At 45.8% G+C, this 10,751-nt stretch overlaps 2 protein-coding genes across 3 annotated transcripts; one reads left to right on the plus strand and one right to left on the minus strand.

Moving 5' to 3' along the window:
- Positions 1 to 5,331: 5,331 nt before the first annotated feature.
- On the minus strand, positions 5,332 to 7,089 carry LOC119282464 (GPI-anchored protein LLG1-like). The gene is made up of 3 exons (XM_037562690.1): positions 6,769 to 7,089; positions 6,590 to 6,658; positions 5,332 to 5,946 (listed from the first exon to the last, which is right to left on the minus strand). Exons 1-3 carry the CDS (start codon positions 6,881 to 6,883, stop codon positions 5,585 to 5,587), a joined length of 546 nt encoding a protein of 181 aa, XP_037418587.1. The 5' UTR covers positions 6,884 to 7,089; the 3' UTR covers positions 5,332 to 5,584.
- Positions 7,090 to 8,248: 1,159 nt separating this feature from the next.
- Positions 8,249 to 10,701, plus strand: LOC119282465. 2 transcript variants are annotated; one of them, XR_005138744.1, is made up of 4 exons: positions 8,249 to 8,341; positions 8,434 to 8,768; positions 9,128 to 10,106; positions 10,212 to 10,701. XR_005138744.1 is itself a non-coding variant. In XM_037562691.1 (3 exons), exons 1-3 carry the CDS (start codon positions 8,313 to 8,315, stop codon positions 9,130 to 9,132), a joined length of 369 nt encoding a protein of 122 aa, XP_037418588.1. In that variant the 5' UTR covers positions 8,255 to 8,312; the 3' UTR covers positions 9,133 to 10,701. The 2 variants fall into 2 exon arrangements, 1 of the variants encoding a protein (XP_037418588.1); XM_037562691.1 differs by having other exon boundaries at positions 8,255 to 8,341; positions 9,128 to 10,701.
- The last annotated feature ends 50 nt before the right edge of the window (positions 10,702 to 10,751 follow it).

Below are 10,751 nucleotides of genomic sequence, written 5' to 3' on the forward strand. Positions count from 1 at the left end.
TGACAGAATGGTACACATAGCCTAAGCAAGAATATTGAGAATAATCCAAAGTGGAAGGCAATACACCAACCATTAATCAACCAAGAATAGTAAAAAAATCAGAGCATGTGTCATACTCATACCAAATGGAGAAAGATTGAAATGAGGAAATGTTTTTCTATGAAGGAACAAAATTAGGACAACATGAATGGATAAAGTGAGAGGCTTGGTCCTTTGTGAAGAAGAACTGGGTGTCAACAATTGATACATGTAGATTATTATGTTATTGCTATAGAAGTATTTAGTATGTCCAACCCACACGAAATTACTGTTTTCTATCTAGTATAATGTCATACATGGAAACATGAAACTGGTACTGAGACAATCATTTAGACCTCTCTCTCTCCCTCCCTCTCCATCGCTCCCTCTCTTTCTCTTCCTCATCATTGGTGATACAACATAAAGAGAAAAGAGAGACTAAAACACATGAGAGCTAGAGGATATACATTTTATCTACATTATAAATATATACAGAGAAGTAACTGTGGATGTCAACGTTAGTGCAGCAAGGAATCTAATGGTTTTCCAGTGCATATAAGTAGCCTAATCAACATTGTCTATGAATAGATACATATAGAGAGAAAAATTAGTAAGTATATATGTAACTCATTTTAGTGATTAGAGTAGCCATTGTATCAGGCAGTTTTGGATCTTCTGAATCTCAGTTTCTCAACTTTAATAGTTTCGGGATAGAAAGCAAATAGATTGAAAACCAACTATTTCCCTAAAATTACATATTAAATAGTATCCTATTTCAAATATAGATAAAGTAACATGCCAAAGCAAGCAAATTTAATAAATATGGGAGATTATTTATTACCGGAAGCTGAATGGAGCTCTCGACCAGCATTTTCTTACCATATAAGGAAGCTCATGTCTAGAGCCGCGGAAGTGCAAACGTCCAAAGATATAATGTTGCACGAAAGCGGCTAGGCAAGCTTTCATGGAGTACTCGGCATTTCAAATGTTCAGAGATGAGATATCCAGATCTGGACTGAGCAACAATATTATCTCAGCCTGCGTAAAATGAATTAAAATGTATGAGAAAGATAAAATATTCCTAAGTTTTAGGAAGCTAAGAACCCCGATTAATATATTTTTGGGCAAGAAAGAAGTGTATAAAATTATAATAACAGGGTGTAGTACCATCTCAATCAATAATTTAAGCTAGGAAGAGGAGTGCATAATTCAGTCTGGTGTTTTTATTTCCATTCACAATTCATTGACATCAAGTTATCTTCTCTCTTCCTTTATGTGAGACTGCAGCTACATATTTAAGTCAGATTAGTACATGAGCTTTTTTACGCACATAACTAAACTGAGATCCTGCTTTCACTTTTAAATCCTGACTGGATGCTAGCATTTATTCCATGGCTCCTACATTAGTTAAGCAGAAGGGTTGATACAATACAATCTATCGTCGTTGCGGCAGCCGATACAATCAATTTATAATGTAAAATGGATGGATCAAGCACAAAAAGACCACCAAAATACACACATGCATACATGCACCACTCTCTGGAAAATTCCTTACTTACGGCAGCTCAGTGGTGACGAACGATCCCGTCCTTGGACATCCTCCGACTCAGAGGTGATGAAAGACCATCTCATTGTGGAACTGTCGCTCCCAATAGCACAGGAGCTTCCGAAACTCCATCCTCCTCCAGTAGAGTCGCTGTTCTTGTGCAGGCCCAAGTTGGCGGCAGCCCCATCACCTGATCAAATTGAACCGTTAATAATGCAAATCATAGGCACCAATAGTAACTGGAAAGGGAAGTAACGAACGCACTGGTGAATCTGAAGCCATGGAAAGAAATTAGTGAAATTCAAAAGAACAAATCTGGGACATCTCTCCGAAGTATCTTAGTATGATCCAGAATGTCTGAAAACAAAAACAATGTTGAAATGGGAATTACCAGAAATCTGGTACATGTTGCTAACAACAAATTGCATGACTGATAAACTACATCAATTATGTCACAAGCTACCAGGCACTTCCGAATCATAATGACTCTCAATCAAATTAAGCAATTTACTTCACAAACATGGGATTATAGAGAACCCCCCAATAATAAAGAACGTTTCGGGTTTATAAATTAGAAACAAGGACTATCAGGATCAACTTGCCAAAACACGTTTTAGAACATGTCTCGGTATCTGAATATATTCATCATTCGGCACCTCCTTGACAGTTTCCAGATTGCCTGTGCATCGCCTAGACAGAGCTTGGGAGAGGCTTTCTTCCTCTCGCCTGCATCTCTTTCCTGATGAAATCATGAAAGCGTATGATAAAACAATGTTAAGAAAATAAATCATTTGCAGATGTCTTCTGTGCAAGTATCTCAACTGTAACTAAGGGTGAGTTGGAAACATGTCTCTTACCTTGTTGTCAGGGATAGCTAGCGCCTAGTAAGAAAAAAATGATTTTAGTTGGAAAACATAATTTCTGCTGAAGTAGCATGATATTTGCGACCAATCTGATTTGCTTCTATGTATTTTATTGAAGAAGAAAATCTTCACCAGTACCAACCAAAATGTTGGAACGAAACAGAAAGAAAAACTGTGTTGCTCATTGCCATAGCTGCAAGTCAATGAATTCTAAGATATTCTCCGACTCAAGAGGTACACCACCGTACATGCAATGCAAGCTACAGTCATGTTCATCTCTGAATGATCTTAATTCACAAAAGGAGCACATTAGCAAACACCACCAAGTTGTGTCCAGACCATTTGCAATCAAAAGATGGGATGTGCAGGGAAGGGGGTGGAGCTCACCACACCAGGCCAGGGGGTAGGAGGGAGTAGGCAGCCGCAGCAGCCATGAGGGAGAGCTCGTCATCGTCCACCTGAAGCAGTAGGAGCAGCAGCTGGTCCAGATCCGAGCAACCTACACAGAAAACAAAGGAAAGGAAAGGAAAGGAATCACAAGGAGGGGCATGAAGAAACCGACAAGACAAGGGAAGGAGGTGCGCGCACCATGGTCGGAGGTCGCCGGAGATGGCCTGCAGCCGGCGCGCGTCCTTTCCTTGGAGATTGAGGCGTCGGACCTCCACGGGTAGCTAGGGTTTCGGGCGTCTCAGTCCATGGCTGCAGCCGGGTCGGACCTCCATGGACGATCTCGAGGGATGGCGGCCCGACGGTGCAGCTGTGGATCTGGGCGCTGCGCCCCCTTGCCGCCGGATCCTTCCATTCCCTTCCCTCCCTTGGGAGTGGGAGAGAAGGTGAGGGGTAGGAGGAGGCTGCCGGCGGTGTCGCCATGGCCGGGCAGGGCTCCTCCCGCCTGCCCGTGACGGGAGGTGGCGGGGGCGCAAGACTTGATATATTTGACAGGGGCGCGTGTCTGCTGCGGCCGCGAGCGGGGCTGGGCCACGGCGGATGCACGCGGAGGATGGCTCAGTGCATGGTGAAGTGGGACGACGGGGTCGCGTCGGGTTCCTTCGGTCCGATGCGCCGTGTACGCTTATACTAAATGGTCTGGCTATATCACATCTCTCACATCTAAGCATCTTCAACAGTGGCAGTAAAAAACACGCGCGGGGTAAAAGTGGATATTGGCACGCCCGAGGCAGTTTCGCGCGCTTCAGCGGGCGCGAGAAACTCAGGCGCACGGAAAAAGATCGCGCGCACGAAAAAGCTGCCGGGCGCGCGCTAGTTTTGACGCGCGGCGTCCGGCGCACTTTATAAATGCAGCGCCCGCCATGTGCCCTCCCACCGATCTCCACCTTGCCACGCGCCCGCTATCGCTCACTCCCCGCTCTTTCTCGCCTCGTCGTCGTCTGCGCGCGCCGCTCCGGCGCCTTCTCCGTCGAGATCCGGTCCGGCGAGATGCGCCTCGGCCTCGGCACTTTTGACACCGCCCATGAGGCCGCCCGCGTGTACGACGCGGCGGCATGACGCCTCCGGCGGCCTCGTAGGGAAACGAACTTCCCCAAAGTGCCGACGCGGGAGCTGGCGCAGGAGCTCGCGCCTCACCCGCGACTTATCACCGACGAGGATCGTCGCGACAACCGGAGGCGGGAGCGCTGTCTCGGGCTCGCCGAGATGGACGAGGAAGCCATGGAGCTGTGGCGCCAATGCTTCCCGCAGGACATCATCAACGAGCGCCAGTTCTTCGCGGAGAGGAGGGCGGAGCGAGCCGCCTATCGCAAGGACATGCGTACGCGGAAGGCGGGCGCTCAATTCAACATCGACCTAGGAGCAGCGTCGTCCTTGGACTCCGACGACGATCGGTATCTTGACGCCTTCATTCAGACGTCGGAGGAGGACATCACCGAGGCGGAGTCGGAGGAGGAGGAGAAGGACGAGGAATAGTAGTTGAACTATTCTTTTTTATCTATCTATGCTATGAACTATCTATGTATCTTTTTTGTCTATTGTTTATCTATCTATGTATCTTATTATTTATCTATGTATGCCTATCTATGAGTATCGAGTCGGAGTCGAATGTATATCGAGTTGGAGTAGACAAAGAAGATGACGAATAGTAAAAAATATAGAGCCTTTGCTGGAGCGGCGCGCGCACAATTTTTTGCAGCGGTCGCTGGAGCCAGCACTCCGCGGCGCGCAAAAACTGGCTATGGAGGCGTTGTAAATGTTTTTTTAACGCGACACGAGTTGCGCGCCCGTTGGAGATGCTCTAAGCAATAACAGAGCCAGGAAAAATTAGGAGCCGGTGCTGGCCGCAAGCTGACTAAAGGAAGAGAACTGCAACCGGATATTTGGATACATATTCTACATTACTAAAGCCGGACATGCATAAGAGTTTGATTGCCATCTATGGTGAATCCCTGGTCTGCAATGGCCAAGGAACAGGCTAAATCGTGGAAATCCATTATCTCTCTGGAGTGGTGGAACATATGGAAAGAAGGGAATGCCAGAGTTCTCAGAAATTCTTCCTGCTGCCAAGACCATTATTTCTGAAAATTCAGGTGGAGGCCAAGGATTGGATTGAAGCTGGTCATAGACGGCTTGTGCACATTGTAGAGCGATCCTTAGAACCAGATTGATGTAATTATATGATCTAAACCACCCCATCCCCTGTACTTCACGTTTAATTTGTAAACCTTTATTCCTTCTAAGCGCAATGAAAAGCAGTAATCCTGCCTTTTCGTCAAAAAAATGTTCTGAACATGTTGCGCTTATGTGTGAAGGGCATGGCTGAAAATGCTCTAAGACACAATCTCAATTGAAGTACTACCTGGAACGGGGGAAAAGTATCCAAAAGGCAGTACATATAAATACAAGAACATGGCAATGCAGTAGCAGATGAACACACGTATCACTCTGACAATAGAAAGATGTGATCAACTGATCATCTAATGTTGAATGTCAAGATGTCATGTTGTTCTATAACAAAAGGGCACACTACAGCAATAGAACATCTACTGTCAAGTATGAAGAGACATCACTTGGTAAAGCCAATGTCCAATCACAATTAACATCAAGAGAGCGTCAAGGAGATGCAAATGAATCCTAATCGTTGCTAGTTACTGCTTACAACTTACACCTGAAACAACACCATCTTTGTAGAACTGCATGGTGTCACTCAATGGAACAGCAATGCTCCTATTCCACACAAGAGAGCGACCAAAGTATGTCGCGAAATCCCATGAACTCGTCGCCCACCACTTGGCACGCCGGTGCCTATCTCCGGGATGCCTTCGCAAGAAACCCCTTCCTTTCCTTTTTGGCACTCGTCAGCGAATAGGGCTGGCGGGTACGAGCCATGGACGTTGATGTAGGTTAACATTGTGTCTGCACAGTTAGTGCTCTGGTTGTTGATGTAGGAGGCAAATGGGCATGCAAATTTCTTGAAAGCATCACAACATTCCGTAGGAGGCGATTGTGGCCCTTTGCACCTGCTTGTGATGATTGTGTAGTTCTGGGACTCAAAGTCCATAGGGCAGTCTGATAAGCATGCACATGAATAAACAAAAGCATAACAGAAGAAGGTATTGAAAGTCTTGAACGTGATGAGAAGTATACTATCTAAAAAATACTCCCTCCGTCCGGAAATACTTGAAATAAGGGTGCACATTTGCATAATAGCTATCTGGACATACAGAATCCAAGTTGCTACTGATGTACTATGGAAATTTGAAATTTAGAGTATCAGCTTTTACTACTGAACGATACTCTGTAATTTTCATTGGTAGTTCACCATTGAACTCTGTTTTTGTAAGCCCAGGAACTCCACACAGGCCCTGTCAATCCTAACCGCATATGGGCTCAAGTTAACAAGCCTGTGAATTGCAGATGGGCACAAGCATGTGAATGGCCGATGGGCACAAGCAAGAGTCTATATTCAGTTAACAAGCATGTGAATTCAGTATCTTTAGTTCGTCAAGCAGGCATACGCCGAAATCAATGCAAGCCGCAGTCTACCTATTTCGAAGTCAGGTAACACTGAAGTGCTATCCAACACCATCACTTCCAACCAAATTCTGTCTAGCATCACTAGAATCAGACCAAATCCCTCCATCCATCCTCGCACCTATCCCTAAACCGCCGTGGATTAAACTTAGAAAGAAGAAGAGGTGACACCACGTACCCCTCTTGGTCTGCAGCAAGCTCCTCCTCCCCGTCGATGTCGATCCGGTGCTGGCCTGGAATACGCTGTCTGCTCAAACACCGACAAAACAGAACAAGCCCATCACAATCCGCTTCAAGAAGCAAAATACTAGAACTGCCCAGTACTTGGGACTTGGGAGCACCGGAGCACACACGGACCAGACACGGACACGGAGGGCGACGCGGAGGCGGAGGCGAGCCCGGCCAGGACGGCGGCATGGAAGAGGAGCAGGAACCGGTGGGTCTGAGCCATCGCTCGCCGCTGCAGCTCCATCTTCAGCGGAAGCTTCTTGGCTCTTGGGCGAAGTTGGCTCGGCACTCTGTTCTACTCTAGTGGACTAGTGGCGCGGGCGGCTATGGCTAGCACTTCAAAGACGACGGCAACCGCCATGACAGCGCCATTTGTGGGGTCGAGGTAACCTCTTAATCCCACCATTGGCTCGCCAATTTCTCCGGGCCTACTACGATCAGTTTACGTGGTGGGGAAGCCTTCCCTGTCATTCTATTCAGAAAACAACACTGTACGCAGTGGTCAACATAAACTTTTGAAGCTTTGATTGGGCCAAAATAAATAATGACAATAAGAAACAAAGCTAGTGGAGATAATAATGCACTCTGCAGCTACTTCGGCCTGATGGAAAAAAATCAGGGTACAAATTATAATTCAAACCATAACAATTCTTCCTGCAAATAAAATAAAATAAAATACAACTGTTCTGAAACAAATAACAACGATTGAAATATAAATGAGATTAAAACGGTGGGAGGTCAATAATAGATTGGAACAACTTGAATATGATTGATGAGTAAAAGTAGACATGCACTTGCGATGCCGCATTTTCTTCGAAGTTTGTACTTTCGTCGGTCACTTCTTCGAAATTTGTACTTCTGTTGGTCTCTTTTTAAAGCTTCGTGTGTATGGTTTGTCAAATTTGGGGTTTTGTTCATCAATGTGCTGCAATCACTGGCAGATCCACCATGGGTCATTGACATACATCTACACCCAATTTTTTGTAGAAAAAATTGTACACACACACACACACACACACACACACACACACACACACACACACACACACAATATGTATATCACAGAAATATCAACCTACGGTCTATTGGCCCATTAGTAGCTCATTTCAGAACTAATAGTGAGCCCAAGAGCACCGACGAGCAGGCTTCACGCACGAGAGACACACAGCGCCAGCCACCCGTCAGAATCTTTCATCACCCATGGACGAGCCGACATTGCGTTACTGACATGCTTTCAAGTGAAGGATGATGGAATTCTTTCTTCAAGTAAAGAATGATGTTGACATATCTCGCTTTCAGGCCATGACAAATTGTAAGGTCATGGGACGCGGAGTAATTGAGCGCGAGCTCAAATGCGCTCGTTATCGTGCACGTTCAATAGCGCATCAGGATTTAAGCCAATTGTTTATTCCGGCGTTGGAGGGGTGCTAAGAAAATGCACACTGCAGATAAATACATACGCAGCAGAGCTTGGTGGTGGGCCAGAGTTAACGTGGAGTTGGACGTCCGTTCGTCCTAGTGGAGGTGGGACATGGATCAGAATCGCACGTCCTCATCTGATCCGTGGCACTGGAAGTTTGCTTTTCCGTCTGGTGGGGACAGGCAGGATCCAGAGTGTTCTTAACAGGGGTCTCGAGCGGAGAGAAAAGCAGAGACGGCGGCGGCGATCCGGCATGGAGTTTTTGACTCAGCCATTCGGCAGGTATGTAGATCTTTGCTTGCGCGACGGATTCACAGCAAATCTTACTCGCATGGCTTTGGTGACCAAAAGGATTTGGTTTTGGCTTGAATCAGATCCAGTGTCATTGAAGAAGTAGGAGAGAGCTTGGTGCCGTCCCCTGTGGCGAGGGCGCCGACGGGATGCGGTATGCTGGAGGAGCCGAGTATGGCGGTCAGATCCACTGTCCTTGAGGAACTAGGAGATTGCTTGATGCCGGACGCTGTGCTGCCTTGTCTGAGGGGAGATGGTACGGTGGAAGAGCAGCAAGTGGCTGAGCGGCCAGGAGCGGTTGACAGCACGGACGCTCAGGTTTTCGCCGCCAATGAAGCCCTGGTGTGCAAGAGGGATAATTCACCTCCAGCGTCGGAGCTGTCAACTATGAAGATGAATCTCCTGGTTGGAACTAGAGGTTAGTGTTGGATTTGTATTTCAGTCAGTATACCAGAGATTTACATTATAGTTGGAATTGAATAAATCCTGCCATTAGAACAACTAGTGATGTTGCAGTCAGGAAGCAGAACCATCTTTGCTGAACCCAGTCTCTTCATATGATAAAATTGTTGATTGCTGATTTGAGGGAGTTAATATGTGAATTTTGTAAGTTTAATATGTGAAGTTACTGAACCCAGGCCATTGACATGAGAAGAACTAGTGATTTTGTAGTGATATTCAGGGAATCATGCTTAGTGCCCCATGAGGCATTTCATCTAAGGAAAATGATGCTTACTGAAATCCAGGCAGTTAATATGTGGAGGATGTGTTTTGCAGGCTGAGAATTGGGGCTGCCGCACCGAGCAGAACACCCTGCCCCATATCGTGTCAGCGCTTTTGAGAAGGCTATTAGGAGTTATGCCGACAACCCAGCTGAGAATGTGATCACACCAGTGATTGGCGCTACTTTTGACTCTTTGGGTGGGGCTTATGACTTCTATAATTTGCTTCATGAGAGAAAGGCTTCAGCATCCGATATGCGAAGAGCCGGCTGAATCTCGAGAGGACGAAATGCAAGCAGTAAATAGTGTGTGGTTGCTCGGTGAGTATAAAAGTGTGCTTGCCGATTCACATAATCTCCTCAGTGGTGTGAATGTTTCAACTGACTGAAGTTTTTGAACAATTATGTACGGCAAAGCTGGTGTTGAGAACATGAGGTCTTATCGCTGCGAATGCCCGGCTTTGATAAGGCTCCTATGATTAGAGGACAATGGGTGGTATATTGCAGAACACGGAGAGAATCACAACCACTCGCTTTCTCCTAATTTTGGCGAGACAATCCATTTGCCATCACACAAGCACATAGATGTGTACACCAGGGATCTTGTGAAGCAGCTAAGGCAGAACAATGTGAATCTTGCTAAGGTATACTGTACCATTGGAGGCTTTTTTTGGCTCAATGGGAAATGTTCGGTTCAGGAGAAAGCCTTTGCGTAACCGGGGGGATCAATAGGGACCACGCAGATGATGATGTGAGGAAGACAATGGATGTTTTCTCAGAGATTGGAGCAAAAGAACCCCATTTACATATAGGATTCAGGCTGACAGTGAGGGGAGGATTAAGAGTCTGATGTGGGCAAGTGGGAGCAGCAAGCTTCAGTACTCCTTCGGAGATGTCATAAAATTCAATACCACGTATAGGACCAACCTGTACGACATGCCTTTCGGCCTATTTGTTGGACGGAGTTAACAATCATTATCAGAGTGTGATCCTCGCTGGTGTGCTGGTTCGTGATGAGACACAAGAAAATTTTGAGTGGGTATTCTCAGAATTCCTTAGAATGATGGATAGTTAAAGAAATTTTATGTGATATGGTCCATAGTATTAATCCTGGAAATTATGTGTCTATCAATCATGCAGACAAAAAATTGTGCCAGGGAGCTAGCTATTAAGAAGATCATGCCGGACGCAACGAGTGGCATGTCTTGAAGAAAGCGAAGGAGTCATTGGGTCGTTTGTATACAAAGAAAAGCGACTTTACAACTAAATTTCATAAGGTGGTGAACCGTATGCTCACGGAGGATGAACTTGAGAAGGGTGGGAAATGTTGCTGGATAAATACAAGCTGAGGGAACACCCATACATGACACAACTGTTTGAGATTCGGAAGAAATGGGCGAAGCATTATTTTAAGGGAGTTTTTTGTGCGAAAATGACCAGCACACATATGAGTGAGAAGTGTGAACCACATGTTAAAAGAATTACGTGTCTCCCGGGTGCCCAATGCAGATGTTTGTGCAGAAGTATATGAGGCTTCAGTTTGACCGGGAGTCAGAGGAAAACTATGGGGAAGAAAGAACGAGAATTTTAAGCCTGAGTATTCTTTTCTGTGCAGCTACTAGCTAGGCTTTGCTGCGATTTGTTACATGAAAGAACTAATTTATTTTATGGTGACTGGTC

The sequence above is a fragment of the Triticum dicoccoides genome, chromosome 3B, assembly GCF_002162155.2.
Source record: "Triticum dicoccoides isolate Atlit2015 ecotype Zavitan chromosome 3B, WEW_v2.0, whole genome shotgun sequence".
Classification (NCBI taxonomy): domain Eukaryota; kingdom Viridiplantae; phylum Streptophyta; class Magnoliopsida; order Poales; family Poaceae; genus Triticum; species Triticum dicoccoides.